The following is a 24,169-nucleotide window of genomic DNA, read 5'->3' on the forward strand; positions in this document are numbered from 1 at the left end:
AAATTGAAGACTAGACCACAAAGATAAGAAGTAGGCCATACGATTTCTCCTCTTAAAATTGTGGGGCAACATTCAATGCTTATGTTTTCTGCATTTTTTCCGCGGTTAATTTTGATAGATCCAGAAACCTTCCTATCAAGGAGTTGAGGCTGTCCTTTAACAGAGCAGCTTGGCCATCTCTTAGAGAAAAAGGCACTGGATCACAGGTTGAGAATAAAACATCTAGAAATTTGGAAAAATTGCCACTAAAAGATATTTGGACCTTCAAGGAAGGAGGTGGTTCGCAAATAATTCAATTTAGGTTCCCTAGTGATTACCATAATATGAAGGCATAACTCTTCCAAAGGTACACGCAAGATTTCTGGAACTGAATAGTCCATGAAACCTTCGAATCTAAAAAGACATGTTAATGTTAGATATTTCATGTAGTATTAGGAACAAAAACCATTTTATCCTAAATTCACCTTATTTTTCTGGCTATGTTAAATCGTACCTTTCCCTTGTATATAGTCTGAAGCAGAATCCATCTCGAACCCGCCCAGCTCTTCCTTGGCGCTGTAGAGCACTAGCTTTACTGACAAAAGTTTCCACTAGTGAACTCATTTGACTGCTTTCATGGTATCTGAAAGAAAAGATTTCAAGTTTATAAGGGGGCAATTTAGTTTAAAATCTGATCTGTAAGTCTAAAAAATTGTTCCTTAAATATGAGCAAAAGTTGATTACTAAATGTAATGAACATTTAGAGAAAAATTAAAGAGGACTCATTAAATTCACCTCACTAATTACAATTAAACTCTGAAAATATCTAGTCTCAAAAAACTATCTGGAAGGTACAATGTGAGAAGCCATTTTACAGTAACTATCATTAACACAGTGTAAAAAAGTTCTATAGCCTAAAGTTGAGGTGCCACTGATACAGCCTTCATCCCTTCCACAGATGCCAGATCAGCTCAGACCTGGTGCCCAGTCTTGGTCCTTGATGTGAATCATTTTGCACAATATTTTATACAACTATGTAGTTCTTTATACAGGCCACAGTGATTTAGGTATTTTTATCTAAATAAAGCAAACCAAAACAAATCTTGTCCATGGATGAACAAAGTATAGTTTGCTTTTCCAGAGGTACAAAAAAACTAGAGAAGTGTAATGTGTAGAGGAAAGGTGACTGATTAGAGCTGCAATCTAGGGATTCCAAAACCAACTATCCCTGGACTTTTTCTTTACAGGCTAGAGTAGCAGGGAAACTATTGGGACAGTGATTCTGAACTTGCACAAGCTGGGCTAAAAGTTTTTAAGATCAAGACTTTTTGTGCTTTTTTTTCTTTTTCTTTCAGAATTGAAGCAATTAATATGGCAGCAAGCTAATCAACAGTTTGGGTTATATGGGTTTGAGTTTTTTTGAAAGAGTATCTAAATTTATGAGAGTTGTCATCTCTAACTTTTTAAAAAATGATGAACTTGACAAATATTAACATTTCCAGTACGTAAAATTATGACTTTTAAAAATTATATACAGGTTTTAAAAAATATGTAAACTTTTCTCTACTGCCCTTTGAACTCCCAACTACAATTATGTTTTTAAAGCTTACTTATTTTCTTTTGTCCTCCCAGTATCAATTACGAACACAACATCTGGAATGGTGATGCCTGTTTCTGCGATATTTGTTGCTAAAACAATCTGAAAACAAAAAAAAACACATTTCTGTAACATTGAGCAATAAATCAATAGACTTCAACATATTTGTGATCTTAACAAATGTGGGTAATCCCTCCATAAATGAGACATGAGGACGCAAATTCTTATCCTGTGAAATTTTTGTCCTTGTTCACCCAAAGACCCTAATGAGGGACAGGATCGTTATAAGTACAGAAATATTTCTGTATATGATACTGCTGTCCAGAATTTTAAACTTCAAGACTATTGACAAGTTATTTCGAAGTTACTTGGGAAAAGACCTAGCATACTTCTATTCAACAGTAGGCACTTACATGCTTTTCATGATGGATAGAGAAGCTGGGAATCCATTAAAGAAATGTTCTAAAGCAAAACTCATTCAAGTTTTGTGTACTGAATCTTACCTTTCTGATTCCTGGAGGTGGAATTGTGAATGCTGCTGCTTGATCTTGGTTTGAAAGAATAGAATGCAGTGCTATCAATTTATATCTGAAAAGTTAAAATTATAAGGTTGTTAGACAACACTACTATTCCTCAAACAGCATTTTAAAAAATGACTAAACTTGCTTATCAAAAAAAAAAAATCAAAGAACCTCAGGTTTGGAAGGTCCTCAGAGGCCTTCTATTTTACCACTCCCCATAATCTCCATCCAGACTTCAACCAAGACCTTTAGTGATGTTGGTTACACCTCCAAAAGCAGTTGGCAGTCAGTCCTCTGACATTTTTCTCTTTATATCAAATCTAAATCTACCTTTTTGTACCTTTCACCTCAAACCCCTTGTTTTGCCCAAGTAAAATCCCTCTTTCCCATTATAGTCCTTCAAAGGCTAAAAGATCTCTATCAACAGCAGGCAACTTTTAGTATAAACAAATTAAGAGGTGCTAATAATGGCTCTGAAAAGAAAATATAAATGTTTTACGGTCTTAAAAGAAAGCTGTTGATTTTTAATTTTTCAGTCTTTCCACCATAAAAGGAATTGCTAAAGGCAACAGGATGAGCCATGGAAACTTCCTTTAAAAAAGGGTTTAAACGCACCATGAATGTGAAAGACATTTTTCAAGACATTTGTCTCCAAAATGTAAGATGTTAAACTATGAAAACAAACTTTGTTACAGGTTGAAATGCTACAGTGATAGACGCAATGAAACAAATATAATCCATTCCTGATTAAATGCTATCTCATGCTGCAATCTCAGCAGGGTCTTCTCTGTGTCCAGCACAGTTCCCCATACAGGTCACCATTGTAGAGTTGAGCAGGAGGACTCCCTCCAGATCCTCATAGGTACTAAGAAATATGGGACCCCAGGAGAGTCTGGGAACTGTATTAACAAGGTAGGCCCACAATTTTAACAGGGCTGGGTAAAAATATTGTTTAAAATATTCATTATCTAATGTGGATACTTGAGAATTGACAAGAGATAAAAATGCTTAAATAGCAGAACTGAAATTTAATTCAGAAAGAACTTCTAAAAACCAGATTCATAACTGAAAACTCCTTATTCCAAAAAGAATTATCCATTCTAAAAACGCTTAAGAGTAAAAAGATTTTACATTACCTGTCTTTAGAATAAAATCTCCTGTCATTTGATAGGAGGTCATACAACTGTTGAATGTGAGCAAGTCCAGGTAAAAAAATCAATACTGCTCCTTCTACATTCCTGAACTGGGGACTTCTATCTGTTTCACATTATACAAAGAAATAGCAATCAAAAACAAGAAATGAGTAAACCTCCAAGAGGGCATCGCTTTATCAACTGTAAGAAAATATAGCCAACTAAAATAATATTATGACCTGAGAAAATCTGAGAAATTAAAAATTTACCTAGGAATGCAAGCAGCTCCAAAATGAGATCCAAATTGATTTTATGGGGATTCATATAGAGCACAGCATGCTGAGTTCGGTTGCTGTATTTCTGGTAGTAAGGATTTATATCAACACAAGCACCAGTCTGTATTGGTATGTATTCCTAAAAAAGGTCAGATACAACCAGAGTTATTTTAAAATATGAATTGTTCACCATTTTTTTCTCCAGCTCAAAATGAACTAGATATTCTAAATTATTACAACATGTATTACATCTTACATTACATCTTAAAACATTTTTAAATATAGTGCTTTAGAGTTTATAGAGCACTTTTCTCAATAACAGTCCTGTGAGGCCTAAGTATACTCATGCTAATTTTATAACTGAGGCTATGTGTCAAAGGCCAAAAGGCTAGTAAATGGTATAGCTAAGTCTCATTTTTTTTTTCCTTCATTCAAGGATGATTATTTGTTAAACTGACCAGATCTTTTGACTCAAAGTTTACTGCTCATACTCAATATTTAATTTACCCACTTTCCTTCCCCAAGAACATAGATCTCATATAGCACTTAGAAGGATTCTCTAATCCAGAAGCGAGAAACTCTTAATTCAGTTTAATCTAGTCCTCAGCAAGAGAAGTGGAAAATCCCATGAATTACCTTGGGGCAAATGAAAAATATTTAGACTAAAAAAATACTTAAGACTTAAGTCTTTACCAATTTACTTCTCTTCTTCTCAGAACCTTTTCTAGCTCTTTAGAATTTGATCAAATTTAAGAAAACACTTATAATCTGAACACTTCTGTAATTTTCAACCTCGGAAGTTTGGAGAAAAGATTTGATCTTATGCTCATTTAATTTCGCTATGTAACTTTTATTTTAATTAAATGTCTTTCAAAGTGGCACATGGCCTGGCTACTAAATTGAAGACTTACACTGAGGAGTGGTAGGAACGGTACCTTAGACAAGAAGAATTTTATGATACTTACCTCTGCTCTTTTTATTTCAACTAGTTATAATACAAAACTGAATTTTTTTTTAAATTATTGAATGTCATTCCATGTACACAATTTTCATCCGTTTCTCTGTTACTGTTCACTGTTGTTTCAAGTTGCTTTTAGGTAAAACACACTACAGTAATCTTTGTTTTTTTGAGTCAGTAATCCTTGAAAATAATAAAGGTACCTTACTCCTGTTTTCATAACTAATGATGAAGTTTTGAAATAATCTCTTTAATAAAGAGGCACCAACATAACAGGGCAACTAAAAAAACTAAATCAGAGTAGCAATATTATTAACTAGACTGTCAAAGTTGCCCCCTTATTATGTAATTTAGATATACCCCATCTCTTCTATAAACACCAACCTGGACATACAGAGTCCATCCTCTATTCATGAAGTTAAGAGCCTACTAACTGTAAGATTAGGTTCTTTCCACCAATGGAAGTCAGAGATTTTGAGATAATGAATCTAGGACTCTACCATTTTTTTTCAACTTAAGCCCCTCATTCAAAGTATCAATTACACATTTTGAAAACTTCTGTGGAATTCTATATCTGAACAAGCATTATGATAATGGTAGCAAAGATTCTTAAAATTATTTTTAAAGAATGAGAATGGTTTTGTTTTAACCTGATACTTTTTGATTCCTCCTGCTTTGCCTGTTACATTAACAGTTATTTCCTCTTCCTCTTCCAGAAATTTCTGACAATATTCTGAGTCCTTCTCCAGTACAAAGCCTGTTTCTTCTACTACATCTTCAAGATGAAAAACCTACATTGCCCAGGGAATAGAAAGCAAATACATCATAACTTCATTCTCATATTTTGCATTATATGATCAATTTTCCAAATACTACCTATGTGGGAAAAGATCACACCTCATGAAGCAAAACTTCAGATCCATTAACTATAAACATAAACTTCCCTTCTTCTTGGGTTCAAATACACATGGAAATCCCTATAGAAATTCAGGTCTTAGGGAAAATAAAATTGTATCTCCTCTACCCCAAAACATATTTTTATGTGGGAAAAACTGGTTAATAGACAGTAAGAGTAGTCTTGACAAGGAGAACTGAAAATAAACATGAAGAACAGCAGATATAAATATTATAAATATTTTGGGGGAAATAAGCAGGCAGAGGGAAATGGATGCTACAAGGTAGCCAGCCCCAAGTATGTTCAAGTTGTGACAGCTAAAGGTTTTGGAGGTAGAATACTTACATGCTGCCTATCTACGTGTGACTCAGAACTTTAACAAGTTGCGATGCCACTTCTTTCTACTCCTCTCATCTCCTAAATCACAGGCAGACCTTAGTTACTGGGTCCAGTGAGCCAGCATAGGGAGTAAGTCAGTCCTAAGGATAACTCTAGACAAAAACTATAGGGTATAACCACTAAAGAAAACTCCCTAACTCCCTGGCAGGAACTTGTCTCTGTTACACACTTACACACACACACACACACACACACACAGACACACACACAGACACACACACAGACACACACACACACACACACACACACACACACACACACACACACGAGAATTAAACATTTACCTCAACAGGATAACTTCTTCCTGAAATTCTGAGAATAGGGCAGTGTGTGAAATATGTAGAAAACTTCTCACTGTCTACAGTAGCGCTCATCAAAATCAAATGTAGATCTGAACGTTTCTGCAAAATCTCCTTCAGTATAATTAGTAGAAAGTCTGACTGGACACTTCTTTCGTGAACCTATTGTTGGAGAAACAAAAAATTGATTCTATTTGAAATCTAGTAAGAGGCACAACCAATGAGATTCCCAATATTGATCACAAATTAGAATGTTCCTTATTATAGGTGCTTTCCCTCTAGTTATACTACAATAGATTAACTCTCATTATATTTATATTAAGGATAAGGAGTAATTCCTTAGGCAAAACAAATCAAAAGATAAAGCTATACATGTATTTCTTCATGAACTTGTGTAATGTCAAGAAGGATGGGACTTTTTGCTGTTTTTTCTTTCGGAGTGCTTCTCAGCACTAAGGCAATCAAGTGCCTTTGACTGAGCTATGCTTTGTTTCAATCAAGAGTCTTTGGTGACTTGCTTAAGTCACAAGAAAGCCTAAGTCACATGAGTTTGAGTCCCATGCTTGTGATGCCCTTTGACCCTGAAGAAGCGTATATATGATCTGAGGTTAGCATTTTGCTTGGAGCTCACTCATTAGAAGAGTGTTCCTGTGATTTGGCCAGACAAGACTCGAGGGTAGCGGTTGAAGAGCCCCCCAGCTTTGAAAACTGAGATGTTGGTGCTTCTCTCTGGTAACTATGTATTGCTAGACAGTTAGAAGCCCAGTCTGCTGATTTGTGTTATTTGCTCTGAAGTTCAGTGTGCTGATTTTTAGCCCTGAACTAAATGAATGATATATGTATTTTTAATTAAAGTGAGATTGTAAACCCCTTAAAGTTGCTTTTGTTAGAGAAGCAGATCAAAGAACCTGTGCTAGCAGCCCTCCTGTGTGCTGGTGTTGATCTTACACCTCCACAGCAGCAGCTAGCAACACTGTTGTTACAACTTGATAATGAAAGTATTAGTACCATACAGAAATACCATACTAAATCTCAATTTTGAATCATTCCTCTTCAAATATTTACATTTAATCCAGCATTTTGTGAATTGTATTCAACTCTCAAGATTAATGAATTGACCATCATTACTGCTTTTAGAAGTAAATGAATTAACAAGAAGCTCAGAAACACTCTGAATCAGAGAAAATATATCAGAAAAGACGTTTATATATTTCTTATTTATGATTATACTTGAGTAGTAGATTACATAGTGATATAGTCTGTTGTATATAACACACCAAGTACATTATATAAGAACTTTTGGTGTGGAGTATACTTTACATAATGTGCTTTAGAAAAGCAGTCGGTAAATTGAAATGTGCATTTAAACTACATGCAGCAGAGGAATTAGCTATTTAAAAGAACTGCAAAACAAATCTGTAAAACAAATAGCCATTTCTTCTCCCACCCTTCAAATTTATTCCTTTTTAAAAGATTTTAAAATATGTAAATTGAATTTGGTTACCAGAAGTGGTAGGGAGAAGAAATACACTGGGCAAGGAGCTGACACATCCTCTCTTGAAGTTCTCCTAAGAAATGGGACAAGTGACTTTCTGATGAAAATTTTAGATTTTGTATAAGAGTTTTACATATTAACTGATGATTCTACTACAAACTAACTGAAATGGGGATGTTTTAAAGTATATTCATTTTCAGAACTTCCACGTTGCTTAAGTAGGATTACAGAATTACTTACCTCATCTACAATAACATGAGACACATTTGTCAGAAGCCCATCTTCCTGTAGTTTTCTTAGCAGAACCCCTGTAGTGCAATAGAGTAACCTAGTGGCATCACTAGCTCTAGACTCCATTCGAATTTGATACCCACATAAGGAATTCTGGGGAATATAACATTGTGATTAGTTTCTCATAGCAGGGATCTGATATATTTTAGAACAAGTTAGGAATAGTTAAGCCACACTTATTTATTTATGGAACATCTTTATTTGTATATTCCTTTTACAGAACCTGTGATTTCACTGGTATAGCAGACCAGCAATGGTTTGGCAACTTAAAGTCTTGAAAAATTGCCTGGGGAACTGAGAGATTGAGTTCTTTGCTTAGTATCACACATACTGCTTCAGTATCTGTCAGCATGGGTCACAGGCAGAGCTCCAACCTAGGTCTTCTTGACTTTAAGGCTGGTTCTCTATCCATTATGCCATGCTGCCTCCGGCAACAGATATTTATTCCAGTAAAGATTCAATAGTAAATTTCAATATTTTAAATCCCATTCCATTATATGAAGTTGGAGACATGTTCATATGGTCCTAAACAAAGGAGCAATACATAAAGTCCCTTTGAGATGCTAGGTCTGAGATTGGTCACCCCTCTCCCCCATCTCATTAATATGCCTAATAGAAAGAATATGAAATAAAACTTCTAATTTTGAAGTAATCTTAAAATGAAATTTTGTAAGCTTAACCGCCATATAATGAAGGACAATTATATTTAAGGTAACCCACATCTTCCTTACACTTTTCCTTTTTTGGAAAAATATTTAAAAAGATTGTTTGAAAGCACATTCCACTGAAAGGATATACCCAAAAGTTGGAAGGTTAAGAAAGACTGTATTTATGTGCCCATAACATTTGTATTTTATTTATAGTGTAAAAGCTGGCTTGAAACTTAACATAAAAAAACAAAACCTATTATCGTGGCAACAACTCTTATCACTTCCTAGTAAACAGAGGGAGAAAAAATGGAAACAACATCAAATTTTATATTCTTGGGCTTAAAGATCAGTGCAGACAGCAACTACAGCCATAAAATTAGAAGACACTTGATCCTTAGAAGGAAAGCTATGGCAAATCTGAACAGCATAAGCAGAGGTATCACCTGGCTGACAAAGGTCTGTATGTGCAAACGTGGCTGAGAGAGCTGGACTACAAGGAAAAACGGAGTGCCACAGAATCAACGCTTTTGAGTTGTGCTGCTGGAGAAGACTTCTGAGCATCCCTTGGACACCAAGGAGACCAAATCAGTCAATACTTAAAGAAGTTAATTCAGACTATTCATTGAAAGGACAAATATTGAAGATGAAGCTTAATAGTTTGGCCACAAAATGAGAAGACCGGACTCATTGGAAAAGACCCTTATGTTGGGAAAGATTGATGGTAAAGGAAGAAGGGGACAGCAAAGGATAAGATGGATAGACAGTGTCATGGAAGCAATGACCATGAGCTTAGACAGACTTCAGGAGTTAGTGGAGGACAGAAGGGCCTGGCATACTACAGTGCATGGCATCAGGAAGAGTTGGATGTCACTGAATGAACAGCAACAACATTTGTGTTTTCTTTTTACTAATTTGTATACTTAAGTATTACTTGGAAGTGACATGTTTCCCCACAAACACACACACACACACACACACACACACACACACACACACACACACACGTGAGAATCATAATGCTATTTGGAGAATCCTGGGTGCCTTATTTTACAAAGGATGTTGGCAAGCTGAAACATTTTCAGAGGGGAGCGATAAAGAGATCACATCACCCAGGGACTGACTGAATCAACTAGGGAAACTCAGCCTAGAGAAGGGAAAACTTAGTAGGGTCACAAAATCTGCCTTTCAATATGGGAAAGACTCATGTAGATAATATTTAGATGTGCTCTGCTGGCTCAGAGGGTAAAAAGAGGAAAAATGAAGGGAAGGGATAGACTTCAGTTTGATATAAGTGTGAGAGATGATCTCTCAAGAAGTGAAGCCTCCTCAAAGGGTCAATTAATTTCTTGTGCCCCCCTGTTCTATTAAAATCTACTCCCTCATACAAAAACCTGCCCCTAGCTAACTTTGCGAAAACATGTTTTTCAGCACGTCCTGTATTGTACTCGACCCTCCCCCAGTCACCTGGACCCTGTTTGTGATCACGAAACAGAAACAAATTTATCGAAAGACTCCCCCCATCCCTGCGGGTTTTTTTTTTTTAACCACCCTGTGTACCTTATTCCCAATATGGCAAAAAAACAGCAAAGCTTCCGTTGCTGGGTAGATGTAAAACAGATTGTGCACCCTGAAGCCCAGCCAATGGCATGAATGGGGAGGGCGTTAGGGATAAAAGGCTGAGGGGGCAGCTCCCCACTCGTGCTCCCTGTCCGGCGCTGCTCTGAGTGACGGGCTGTACCCTTTCTCCCGAGAAAGCAGCAAACTCCTTTCTGCTTTCAAGGTATCCAAGTCTGTCTTGATGATTTGAGTGGCGGTCTTTCTCCCACACATAAGGAACATCTATTAATTAGAGCTCCCTAAAATGGGCTGCCTCTGGAGGAAGCGAGCTCCTCGATATTGGAGGTCTTCAAGACAAGTGGGGACAGCAGAGAGAGGATGTCCATAAAAGTTCAGGTCAGGCTACATGACTTCTGACTGTGTGAGGTAGTGAGAGAATAAAGTATGAAGACTTCACAGGGTATATGTATGTATGTATGTATGTATGTGTATATATCTAAATATATATATATATAAAAAATGTTCAAGAATCAATATTTAGAGAAGGGGGAAATGTGGTAAGTTTGAGTCTGTGGGAATCTGATTATTTAGCTTTTAGGAATGCCTTTCTCCCCCTTCTTCTTTATATTTACAGATGTCACCTCAGCTGTGAATGGAGTACAAGATTGTGAAAGCTTCCCTATGAATAACTCATGCAAGGCAATATTCAAATAGAGATAGTACAAATTTAGTTAGGATGTGAACCTCACCAGGCCTAAGTTTCATTTTCCTGTAAATCATATGATTTCGGGGAAAGCAGATGATATTCCCCTCTCCCCCTCCCCTAGCCTACTTACAAATGGCCATCTTAGCATTAAAGTTTCCTTATAAGGTAATTCTGTAGTTTCTGTGCTTGTATTGGGTAAAAACTTACTCCTGGTCAGATAGTGAGGCCACTCATCTCCGAGAATGGGGACAGGGGGTCTAGCCTCTGGGGTGGGATTTCTTAGAATTGTTTGTACAAGGGTATATATCTCCCTGCTTGCCTTCCCCCCCTTGCCTCTCTTCACTGCTATCTCCGCCCTGGTAGTGAGAGATGCCCAGTTCTCGAGACTTGATCAAATAAAGCTTCTGTTTTTTTTTCTGCCTTGAGAAACCGAGACATCTGTTTTTTTTTAACTTGAGCCAGCAGTCTTTTGTCCCACACATGACTCTGAGATACAGAACAGCTAACATTTATACAGTGCTTTAAAGTTTGCAAAGCATTTTATATACAATATCTTTGATCTTGTAACAATGCCACTTTATAGATGAGCAACCTGAGGTTGAGAAAACCTACTAGCTGAGCCACCTATGTAAGATCACTCAGCTTGTAAGTGTCCAAGGCAGGATTCAGACTCAAAAGTCTAGCACTCTATCCAAAATAAAACCCAGCTGCTTTGGTAGTATATTGCCTCATCTAAATTAAGAAAAGTTTGGACATGTGATTTGGAAGGAAAGGAGGGAGGGAAGAGAGGAAGGAAGGGGTGCCAGACACTGCACTAAGCATTTTAAAAATATTACTTCATTCAGTCCTCACAACAACCTTGCTATTATCATCCCCATTTTATAGCTGAGCAAACTGAGCCAGACAGCAGTTAAGTGAATTGCCCAGTTACACAACTAGGAAGTGTCTGGGGCTGGATCTGAACTCGGGTCTTCCTAGCGCCAAGGCCAGCTCTACACCACTTAGCTGCCCCATGGAATCACCAAAAGCCGTCTCATCCCCCCAACAGGCTTTATTTAAACTCCACAAGACCTTGCCTTAACTAATTTTTGTATGACTCCCTAGCACTTAGCTCAATGCTTCAGGGCTTAATAATTGTTTACCGAATGAATTAAGGAGCAACCTTAGGTAGCAGCATCTCTTACCTTCCCACCAGGTCCATTTTCACAGCCCAATTCTTCACACACTCTAGTTGCTAAACTCACTGCTGAGATTCTTCGGGGCTGTGTGCATACGATGTTACATTTACCTGACCCCCATTCATTGAGCAGCAAGTCCTCCAAAAGAAAATGGGGCACTTGGGTGCTCTTGCCACTTCCTGTTTCACCAGCCACAACCACTACTCGATGTCTTTTGAGAGTTTCGACAATTGAATTCCTGTGCTTGAACACAGGTAACTGCTGCCTCTCCTTTAGCAGCTTTTGGTACTTGGGGGTGCTTTGCATCTTTCTAAAAAGGTTTCTGACAGGTCCCAAATCTTCCGTGTTGGAAGTTTCCAGAGAAAGTGCAGTAAAATCCTCATCAGTAACTAAATTTTCCCAGGATTCCTCAGGATCATCAGAAATATCTTTTTTATTTTCACACTGCTGCTGCTGTTGCTGCTGCTGCTGTTTCAGTTTATTAAGCAGTTTGGCAATAAAATGATCACGAGGCTTATTTGTTTCCATTTTATTCAGTTCTTCCTTTTTCTTTTCTGCTTCACTCCATTCCAACCAAACATCTCGATAAGTAGGAGGAAGCAACTGATGGACAGACTACAGAGAAAAATGATACCATATGAGCCTGTTCTTTTAAGGTACCTTTTTAAAAAGTCACTAATGTGGAGAACACACTGGATCCTCTAGTGGTCTACAGCTTAAGTCTTGCTATCTCCTTTTCCAGTGAACATAAAAAAACAGACCAATCAACCAGGAAATTCTCTGATTCAAGCAGTTCACACTTAAAATGTATGATTTCAAAAAAACAAAACAAGACCAATATGAAGTACTTCACAGACAAAACCATCAGTGGCTACAAGACAAAGCAGCCCAACACTGGTGCACAACTGATGAAGTGTTTTAATTGCCAGACCTGGTGGCATCCTCACCCTTCTCCATTCACGGAGCACCTGGCACCACTGACCCCCTCCCCCTTCCTCGTGGACAGTCCCTCCACCTCTCAGGGCTTTGTCTTGATTTCCCTCCTGCTATTTGATCATTCCTACTCTGCCCCACTGCTGCATTATCACTCACAGCTGTTCTCTAACGATGGGTAGGGCTGCACACCTTCCTGCTCAGGCCCTCAACTTGATAACCTCTCATAGTGTCCCTCTCAGCTCCCAGGGCTCCATTAGCAGCCTCACACAGTAGAAAAAGGGCTGGTTCTAGACACCTGAGTTCAAATGGGCATTACCCTTGCCTCCTAACTCTCTCTTCTCCTCACATATCCAACCAGCTGTCAAATCTTGCCATTTCTACCTGCACGGTATCTTCTGCATCTGGCCCTTCTCTTCCTTCACACAGAGACCACCCCAATTCCTCATCACCTCTAGCCCTGATTACTGCAGCAGCCCCATTTGCTCCCCCTGCCTCGTGTCTCAGCACTCCAGTCCATCTTACACAATACTGCCAAGGGAATTTTTCCTGAGTGAAGCTTGGACCAGGTGACTCCCCTACTCAACCAAATTCACTGACTCCCTACTGCTTCTATGACAAAATATAAACTCCATTTAGCTTTTAAGGCCTTATACCACATGGACCCGCTCTAGTCCTCTAATGCATTCCTTGGACACTTTCCACATCTGCATCTTTAACCCCTGTCTCCCTGAGCTCTGGGCCGGGATCACTAATTGCTTGAGGAACATCTTAAACTTAACATGCCTAAAACACAATACATCTTTTTTCCCCCCAAACCCAGCCATTTTCTAAACCTGCCTAATCTTGTCAAGGAAGATGCCATACTTTTAGTCATTTAATTTCATGGGCTTAGAACCATACTCAATTCCTGAATTACTCTCATCTTAGTTGCCAAATCTTGCTGATTCTCTCGCTACAGGGAGGGGAGGAAAGCATTTATTAAGTGCCTAAGCACTTAGTGAGAATAAATTTCCACAGAATATAAAAAAAACAAGAGGAAAGTTCTAGTATAGTATTCTATGCTTCTGTTGACAATTATTCCTGTCAACTCTATGAAGCTCTCCAGATATGTAATTTCTTTTCACAAATAAATAAAAATGAAGTATAAACTTAAGTTTCTTTCAATAGTAAACAAGCAAATCCAGGATTAAAACTACTAGTTGAATTCTTTTGCTTGGCTCAGGTTTGTGATGTCAAGTTTAAGTTAATAATGTTTTTGAATCTTCCTTTTTACAGATAAAGTACTATTATAATAATATGATGTTTTGACAATCCAATTGTTTCTTCCTTTTGGGGGTAAGATGAGGAAGAGAATTAGGAATTTTTAAAGGTTTTCTTCTCTAATGTTTTTAGTCTTTTTATAAATAGGAAGCTTGCATTAAATCTAACCTAAAACTCAGAAGAGGAACCAATGTCCCCAAATGATTTATGAAATTAAGTATCACTCCAATAAAATCCTAAACTGACATCTCATTGTGATATACTGGTGGCCCTGATTTTTCAGCAGAATGTAAGACAATCTAGCCCCCCAAAAATCATCAAATACGGACCAGCTATAGAATGCACTACCCATCAATATAAGAACTAGGGATCTTTTAGAAGAAACAAGTCTCACCTGCCCTTTTACTAGACGATAAAGAGCCAGAGTCGCTCCCAGATGCTGAGCTTGCATGCCATCCTCTGTCAGAATTGTTGGACACACCACCAGTAGGTCATCTTCAGATTTAACTACTTTTACTCTTTGAAGCAGAAAACAATGTGTTTACAAAACTAATGAAGCAAACTTTCCTATCATTCAATATTCAACCTAAATTTACTTTATAAATTTTTTACATAAAAAACGTCTAAGATAAAATTTTTGAACTCTATTCATCTGTAACATCAACTTAAAGCTCTTTCCAAATGTTCATTTCATGGGAAGTCAATTTTATACACTTGCATTTTAAAAATTATTCATTCAGCTCTCCAGAAATACATACCTACATTTCCAGTATTTACCAACTGCAATCTTTTCAAAGGAAGGATTCGGACTCTTGGGGAGATTTTTCCTGACCCAATCAATAAGAAACTGTTTGGGAGATTTGCCAGTCCAGCTTCGAGCAGTATAGTCAAAATTTCTCACATCACGAGGATCTTTCTTCTTTGCTAAAATGGCACACAAGCAATTTAACTTATAATCGAGTAGCAGGAGAAAAGTTTCTTCAATCATATGATGCAGGATAAGGAATGCTGGATTTTGAGTCAGAAGGCATGGATTCAAATTCTGGCTCTGCAACTTACTAATGGTATGGTCTTAGGCAAATTCCTTAACCTGTGTCTCAGTTTCCTCATATGTGAAATAAAGGTCCTGCACTAAATGAGCTCTAATACTTCTTCCAGCTCTATAAATCTATGATATATGAAGTATCATGCATGTCTCATCTTAGGAATGGCACTTTTTAAAAAAGTAGGAAGGACAAAGAGATAAAAAGGATAGTCTTGATAGTTAAATGGGTAAATGTGGAAAATGACTTTAATAAAATGAAATATCTAGCTAGCTAGAAGTGGAAATGAAAACCTGGAAATTAACCTTTCAAGTTTGTTTCTGAGGCCTTAACAAATTTATATGTTCTTGACTGGCTACGTCCAAAAACAGTATAAACCCAGAAAGCATTATTTTCTAGATTTATAAGATGAATTTTTCTGCATAAGAACTAAGTTTGATAAATTATGTACAAAAATGGCTTTTATGTGACAATTAAGAATAAGAATTAGCTTTCTTGTAAGGCTGAAGCTCATTCAAAGGCAACTGATATGGAACAATAAAATTCAATATTGAAATCTGATGCATTATAGTCAATCAGCTGAAAATATTGTCTCATGATTCATAATTTCAAATATTTCATTGCTATTTTTCAAATTATACCCAAGACCAACTCTTTTACCTTTTTCTTCTTCTGCAACCACAGAGTTTTCAAATAAATTCAAGTTCAAAGTCCCTTCCGATTCAGCAGGCAGTGATGGTTTTTTTTTTTCATTCTGTTGCTGGGAAACCTTTATGGCTGGATTGAATACGGGATGATCTTCTAAAGTTTCCATTTCTACAAAAGAAAACTGAAATGTTAGTTTCATACATTTGCCATGATTTCCCAGAAATGGTATAGTTAACATTCAATTTATTTGGTGATTAGTCTATAACCAACCTCAACTGTATGAAACAGCTGAGAACCTGGAAGTAATGTAAAAAGTCTTCAAACAGTGATGAAAATAGTCAACCACAGCTGAAGAATAAAGAGTACAGAGGAAGTGAGGTGGTCTTTACCAAAGAAGGAAGGGGAGCTCACTGTTAATGATGACAAAAGCCAAGCCCCATCTGTATTAAAACCAAAAAACAAGGGATAAGTAGTGGTAAAAGGAGAGAAAACAATGAATAAATTTTTTGAGAAGAAGACAGCACCAGGAGACATGGGTTAAAATCCTAGCTCTGCTATTTTCTATTGCTGTGACTTTGGATAAATCACTAAACCTTTCTGGGCCTCAATTTATTCATTTATACAATTAGTTTTCTAAATCTCCTTCCAAGCTCAAAGCCCGTGACCCTAAATTGTGGTAAAACAAACAAACAAAAAAAAAAACCAAACAACTTTCTTTCAGTTAGCAGATTCACTGACAAATAAGAGAAGTGACAGAAGAGAATAGACAAACACAGCAGAGAAGATAAGCAGAAATCACTTGAAAGCATGATGTCAGATATATACCATGAATGTAAGAGGAGCTCTAGAAATAACGAGGAGTTCTAAGGACATCAAGGACAAACAGGGCAATAAAAGACAGCTACAACATTACGGCAACCTGGGAATGTTTGATTTAAGATTAAATTATTGAGAGCACAGCTTTATTTTGGGTCAAGTCATACTAATTTACTTACTGCTTACAGATGAGGAACTAATGCAAATATGGACAAAGAAGAATTTTAATTAATTCCATAGTCTGTGCATACAAGGTTACAGTCCCAAAGATGGTAACTTGGTGGAAAAGGTCATTAAATGGCACTTTTTAAACTGAAGCTAATAAGAATCAATAAAATGGATGTTGCAGGAGGAGCAACTGTGCAAATTCCCCCCTGCCCCCACCTCATGTAAGTTATATTATTCATTCCTTGAAACCTGGTTGGTTCAAGGGACTCAGGGGTCCTCCTTGTACTACTTGCTCATTCCCTGAGCACAAAGCAGCCAGAGAGGCTGAAAAGACTCTCAGATGCTCAGCTGATCAAAGTTTTGCTCAGATGAGTCAACTCAAGGGGTTCTCAAGTATCTATTCTTGTGAACAGCTTTTCGCTGTGGCTAAGTAAATTTCCTCGTTTTGTTCCAATATTGACCCTAAACTGTTAACAGAGGACTGTACTGAGTGAGGCCCAGCCAGAACAGACACAATTAATTTCAGAAGCAACCCACTCTAAGAGACATTTTGTTAATGAGTTGTTTGTGAGACCTGGGTGTGTCTTCCAAATCCAATAAATAGCAACACTTCATATTTATATAACACTATATGAACTTGCAATACTGTATATGTATATAATTTCCATTTTAATCATGGGGAAACTAAGGCTCAGTTACATTTGGTCACTTGCCCATGATGACAAAGACTCTAATTCCAGGGGTATTCCCACTATGTTGTCACTCTCACCAAGAAACAAAGGTCTCGAACAAAACCTAAAGGAACTAAAGTGTGTCCCAAAATGCTGTCAAGGGGTTAAAAATGCAATCAATAAAAACTGTAATCAACTCAACTGTATTGTATTATACATTTCAGGTAATACTGGTCTTAACACTAGGTCAGTAGTTTGTATGGAATCTAGAAAAAATCAGACCATCAGTTAATACTCTAGCCTAAAGGAAATATCCCTTAAGAACATTCAATTCTCATTATAGTGTTTGATTTCGCTGATGAGCAAGCAACCTTCCAATGCTTAGTAATCTGGTCTCCTAAATAGACTTACCTCCCATAAGAAAGTACCACACGCAGAGTCTTGAAAAGTATATCTCCCACATAGTATATGCTTAATACTGTTTTTGTGGTATATTTTGGTTTTATAGTTTGTCCATTTCATGAATTTGGCTACTATAGAACAGTACATCTTAGCCTGCAGAGCTGTGAAGTGAATTCCACTAAGTGATGAAACTTCAACAGGCCAGAAAGGTCAGTCAGATCTCTTCATATCATCTTGAACTACAAGTTTCAATAAATTTTTGTACTTGCAGCAAAGAAATATTTCAAAATCATATGTTCACCTAAGCATACCAAAGTTGGGTTTTTTTTTTTTAACACTGCTACTCAACTATGAAACTCACCCTGAGAAAGTAGTGCCTAACATTTATAATCTCTTCTTCTAATGGTAAACATGGGACTCAATGAATCAACCATAGAATAGCATTGTTCACAATAACAGATGTTATTAAATTAGACAAAGTTCAACCTTAAGTTGGCATTGTGCAGTACTCTTAAAAAGCTTCATTTTAACAACAAATACAATTTTACAGTTGTCTGTAACAGAATTCTGTTAATAGTCAAAAACAAATAATTCAGAGGAAGTTGTGACGTGGTGTTAGTTTCACAACAATCTCTTATCATAATCATGGTGCATTTCTCACCTTTGGAATAAAGTCTCATTAAAATTCACCAACAATCAGGCTGGACATCTCTAACAAGGTGCCCTACAGACATCTCAAATTCAGCGTAACTAAATTGAACTCACCCCTTCCCTTATCACCTCCAAAGACCCCAAACTTACCTCTCTTCCCAACTTTTTTATTTCTACTGAGGACATCAATATTCTTCCAGTTACCCACATCTGCAAATTCTGTTTTTCTCTCCCTCATCCCCAGATAGCCAAATCTTGCTGATTCTGCCTCCAATTTTACACTATTCTTCATTCCAGACAAAAACTGGCCTACTTGTTCTCTTAGACATCACTCTATTACCTACCTCTGGGTCTTTGTACGGGATACATCACCCATCCCTAGAATGGTGTCTCCCCTTTTCACCTGTGCCTCTCCGCATTCCAATATACTTTTAAGGTCTGGTTTTCACGCCATCAAGGCCTTCCCTGACTCCCTCAGTTGTCAGTGTATTCTCTCTCCCACGTTACTTCAATGTGCATGTTCCACTATATCCCAGCAGACTGTATGTTCCATGAGGCCAAGGATTGTGGTTTTTTAATATGATATTGTTAGCGCACTGGAAATCAAATGTTTGCTGGCTGAAGTGTGCATTGAGCTCATTTATCCTCTATGTTCATCAAGTTACTTTAAGTTGGTAAAACAATTTTTAAAAATTTCTCTTGAGAAATGATGATGACCAATGTTTTCATTTTCATCAATTTCTTATTTATCAAAGTCTAGAACCTTAAGTGATGGGTCTCTCACAAACCCTAAGGCTCTCTTGCAGCCAGATCATTCTGCCCTAAATACTAGGGATGACCCCACTTTCTGCCCTTAAAAACAAAAAAACAACCTTCTATCTCCTCTGCTTATATTCTCTATTTGGTTCAACATGGCTTCCCCTCACTTACTTCTCTCTCCGGCTAACATCTAATATCTCCGTCTCTTTACGAAGTTTGAATATTTGCTGCCTTCTGTGGCTGTCTGATTAGGCATGCCATAATTAATTAAATGAATCTTTCTTGCACCTAGAATACTTAAAAAACACTGGTAAAAAGGAATGGAAGTGGGCTATTACCTGAAGCATTTTATGTTGGGAACAAATAACTGAGAAGTTGTTTATTCACAGGGATTTACAGACCCTATCCCTAGGGAATGGGAAGGCACTCTGTACTAGAAACAATAAGGTAAGAATGGAAACATCAGACTGAGACAATTCTCATGCTGGAATGGCAAAAGAGGAAATAATTAAACATAAGCTTATAGGAAAGCAATTTGAAAGGACTCACCCCTCTGATATTTCCTTATTTTTTCTTGTGCCTCCTTCTGGCCTTGCTTGTTTTTTTCTAGTTTAGAGGAAGCTGCCTGTTCCTTTGCATCCTGAAGCTTTGCTGCAAGGTGTAAGTATCTTTCATTCTGTTTCAAATAGGATGATTGATAAGAGGTTAATACAGAAATCAGCAAGCTTTAACTAGCTTATCTACATTCACTTCCCCTGAGGCTGTTTCTTCATCTGTTAAAGAAGGGGTCTGAACTAGAAGATCCAGCTCTTAATCCTAAAACCCTACGATTATTACTGAAGTCCAAGCCTCAGACTCCTAGCACCAATACTGTCACAGAACAGAATCATAACATCAAAACTGGAAGGGATTTAAAAGATTACAAAGGAATGGTCATAGGGTGTTTCAGATTTCTCATCTATGCACTTCCCTTAGCCTGTGTAATGATGTGTCTGACAATCAAGCTTACAGATTAAGAGAATGACCATTCAAAGCACTTGTTATAGTTTCAGGCAAAGTTTAGTATAAGAATACAAGAGGATTAGAGACAATTGCTGCAGTCACTATGATCTCCACACTGTAGATTGTTGATCTCACAGTATGCAGCAGGCTGTACTAACCCGGAAGGATTCAGTATTACCCAAAACAATGAATCAGGGCAGAGTTTCCTGCTCTTTGGTGCTATGGGGACCTTATGCCCCAAAGAAGGGGCAGGTGGAAAGTACTATCATTGTCTAGGGAATTTATCTCCATCTTAAGTGGAGATAGGCCTTATGCAGAGGAGCTCTGGAAGCAAGGAAATCAAGAGGAGGGTTACATGCTTATCACATCTGTAGTCATTAGAAGTTTCATGTCCTCTAGGACTGGTCTCCAGGTGCCTAGTCTACTATGGCCATCCACATACCGTTTGGGCCAAGTCTGATCAGTATGCCAAAGCTTAGCCTTCAATGGCTTCCTATTAACTACCCCATAAAATCAAACGTATCAGCATATTATTCAAGGCCAATTATTCTACCTTTCTAGCCTTTTCTCATCCTTCTTCCCTCTAAGGATTCTATACTCTATCAAAACTTGTCTACTCACCATTCTATCATCAACATCCTGTGACATTTTTCTGTACCTCTGTCTACACCATTTCCAGGGCTTGGGCTGCTTTCCTACTCCATACTCCCTCCCCTGCTCAAATTCTACCCATCTTTTAAGATCCAGGCTCAGATGCCACTTCTCCACAAAGCCTTTCCTGATTCTCTGGTTAAGAAATGACACTGAGCCTTAGATCTTGAAAAGAACTTACTGGTCATCATCTATTTTATATTGTAGTTTTGCATATATTCATATTTTATTACTCTGTTAGCACATAAGCTTCCCAAAGGCAGGAACTACATCTTATTATCTTTTCATCTCCCCCAGTGTATAGTAGACACATGGTTACAAAATCCATACAAGCATTTTACACTTGTGTACAGGCACTGAACCAGCCTTAAGTGAGAAAAAGGCTTAGAATTATGAGTAGAATTAAGCTTACAGTGTATAGATAAATACACTGAGGTTTAGAGAGGCTAAGTGACTTGGCCATAGTCAACCCATTGTCAGAGGCAGGTTGAATCCAGTTCTTCTTGACTCTTAAGACCAGCGCTATAGAGTAGGCCATACTGCTCCTTACAAGGTTTAGTCAAAGCAAAACAATCTCATGTAGCCCTACTATCCTCCCCCCAAAAATCTATCACAGAATTGTAAAGTTGGAAAGGACATCATATGTCATTCAGTCCAACCACTAGTCCCATTTATGTGAATTTCATTTATATCTTTGAGGCAGCTGCCCCCAAAACAAGCCACCCCCACAAAATCTGTAGCACCTCAGTGACTATTCCTGCTTGTTTCTCCCTGAGGGTGGCCTGTGCCTCAATCTATCCAAAGAGAAAGCTCTCACAAGGTTTTAAGTATTTGCTCTTTCACACACTAAATAAGCTCTTTCTCTCCATTCAGAACACCTTCGATCAGGTGCTTAAGTCCCACTGGGACTATCAACAGCCTCCTTAAAGGTCTCCTTAGCTATAATCTCTCAGCTCACCAATCTATTCCATATGATGCCAGGAAACTGTTATTTCTGAAACACCACTTTTCTCTGCTCAAAAACCTCCAAGAGCTCTCAACAGTTTACAACAGAAATTCTAAATTGCTGACCTGTCCTTCAAAAACAAGCATATTTTATTACAACGGACATTTCAAACTTCATTTTTGGAACACCAACCTTCCGTAGACAAGCTGATTTATTTAGTGTCCTTGAAAGATAACACATGTACAGCCTTGTCTCTGAATCTTTGTTCATGTAATTCTCTCCACTCGGACTAGCTAAATTCTTATTACCTGTTGTCTCTAACCATTCTGGCAGAAGTAATTTTTCCTCTTCTGAGCTTCCATGGTCCTGATATACTGTTCTGTATTTTAAGTAATCTTTCGTTGACAGAAGGATAGCTACATAGATAAAACTGGAACACTCCAAGGGCAGGGATATCTCCAATACTGCTTTCTATTTCTCCAAAAGATTTAGCAAGGAGCTTTATGTACAGTAACCACACAAATATTTGTCAATTGATTATCCTTTAAAATAAAATCTGTCACAAATCTATAACTTACAGGATCAAATTTTTCCTCTTCTTCTAAACTTTTAGAATTCTCAGTCTTTTCTTCTTGACTCTGCTGTTCAGCATACCGCAAAATCCATTCTTTCATATTCACTTCTTTGTCCTTTTCTACATTTTTTGGCTAGGCAAAGAGAGTAAACATCAGAAAAATGATGATTAGAGGTGAAAAATCTTTATAATATCAACATAACGGAAAGGAATCAAATTTGAGAGTGATAATTTCTTGATTTTATAAATAAAATTTAAAAGACGTGAAGAGTGTCTGAGGCTCAACAAATATAAAATGAACTTTAAAAACATACATCTTTATTGCTATCTTTTTTATACCATCAGAATTTCTCCCCCTGACCTTTCCCAGAGAGACACAGCAGATATTAAATAATTTTTTAAAGAAAAAAAATCTGTAAAACTGATCAATGCATCTATAAAGTCTGAAAATATATGCAGTATTCCACACCTAATGGACTTCCCCCATTTCTGCAAAGGAATGGGGTGGACATCATCTCATGTCTTTTCTTTGGAACCATGATTTATTCTTTCTAATTCTGCAACATTCACTTTTGGTTATTTGTAGTTGTGATATCCACTTACATTGCTGTACTCATTGTGCATATTTTTCTTAGTTCTGCTTACTTCATTCTGCATCAGATCACACAAATCCCTTCTATGCTCCTCTGTATTCATCATATTTGTTTCTTATAGCACAGCAGTATTCCACTACATTCATGTACCACAATTTGGTTAGCCACTCCTCAGTCAATGAGCTCTACTTTGCTTCCAATTTTTTGCTATCACAAAAAATGTTGCTATAAATATTTTGGGGTAAATGGAGACTTTCTTCTTATCAATGACCTCCTAGAGGGAAGGAACCTCATAGATCAAAGAAGATGGACATTTTAGCCACTTATTTACGTAATTCCAAACTGTTTTCCAAAATGGCTGCACTGAGTCATAGTTTCACCAAATGTTAATCCAACTTAACATTTCCCTGAGAACTCCAAGTTTTGGGAAAATCAGAAGTAGGACTATAGGAATATAGATTTAGAGGGGACTTTAGAGGTCATTTAGTCCCATCTCTTTACAGATGGATAAACTATGATCCAGAGAAATGAACAAACTTGTCCAAAGCCAGGTGTTTGACTATTTCCATCGTACCATAGGAGAGAAATGAGTTGAGGAGCAGCTTGGGCGGGGGGGAGGTGGGGGGGGGGTGGGGAGAAAGGGAGGAAAGGAGACATAAAAAGAAAAAAGTAATAACCAAGATTTGTTTTCTATTGCAAATAGTTATAAGGCACATAAATTTGACTTTTTAAAACAAGTTTAAATTGTTGATTTCTAAAGTTACCTTAACTTCAGGCTCATCTTCCCTTTTTTTAGTACTAGGTGGCTGAGGAGGTGGAGTCGTAGCACGTACTTGAGGAGACTGAAATTTTGGCCTGCTTTTAGGCTGTTGTTCTTCAAACTCCTGACTAAATCCTTCCGGAAGGGAATCTTGAAAAGGAAAGCAATTAATGCAAAACAAAACAAAATTATATATACAAAGAGGGCCTTGAAGCTATCAAATAGGGAAAAGAAAACCCACTTATTCTTTGTATATTTCAAACTAGGGTCATCGCCTCTCAAAAATCCATCTAATTTACACTTTTCTCAAATGCTATAGATCAAATGCCATTATGCCAAAAATCATCATACCCACT

At 37.4% G+C, this 24,169-nt stretch overlaps 1 protein-coding gene across 1 annotated transcript in view; it reads right to left on the minus strand.

Annotated features, from left to right (window-relative positions):
• Positions 1-24,169, minus strand: part of DHX29 (DExH-box helicase 29) — a 54,887-nt gene that overhangs the window by 15,263 nt on the left and 15,455 nt on the right. The window contains exons 5-20 of the mRNA XM_036765701.1: positions 23,818-23,963; positions 22,465-22,593; positions 19,837-19,963; positions 15,833-15,988; positions 14,888-15,053; positions 14,524-14,647; positions 11,940-12,548; positions 7,792-7,935; positions 6,042-6,218; positions 5,114-5,254; positions 3,500-3,644; positions 3,234-3,354; positions 2,080-2,164; positions 1,590-1,678; positions 494-622; positions 318-393 (exon numbers count right to left, since the gene is read on the minus strand). Of these exons, the coding sequence (XP_036621596.1) occupies positions 318-393; positions 494-622; positions 1,590-1,678; positions 2,080-2,164; positions 3,234-3,354; positions 3,500-3,644; positions 5,114-5,254; positions 6,042-6,218; positions 7,792-7,935; positions 11,940-12,548; positions 14,524-14,647; positions 14,888-15,053; positions 15,833-15,988; positions 19,837-19,963; positions 22,465-22,593; positions 23,818-23,963 (2,564 nt within the window). The remainder of the gene's footprint in view (positions 1-317; positions 394-493; positions 623-1,589; positions 1,679-2,079; positions 2,165-3,233; positions 3,355-3,499; positions 3,645-5,113; positions 5,255-6,041; positions 6,219-7,791; positions 7,936-11,939; positions 12,549-14,523; positions 14,648-14,887; positions 15,054-15,832; positions 15,989-19,836; positions 19,964-22,464; positions 22,594-23,817; positions 23,964-24,169) is intronic.

This window comes from Trichosurus vulpecula, chromosome 1 (assembly GCF_011100635.1).
Source record: "Trichosurus vulpecula isolate mTriVul1 chromosome 1, mTriVul1.pri, whole genome shotgun sequence".
Classification (NCBI taxonomy): Eukaryota; Metazoa; Chordata; class Mammalia; order Diprotodontia; family Phalangeridae; genus Trichosurus; species Trichosurus vulpecula.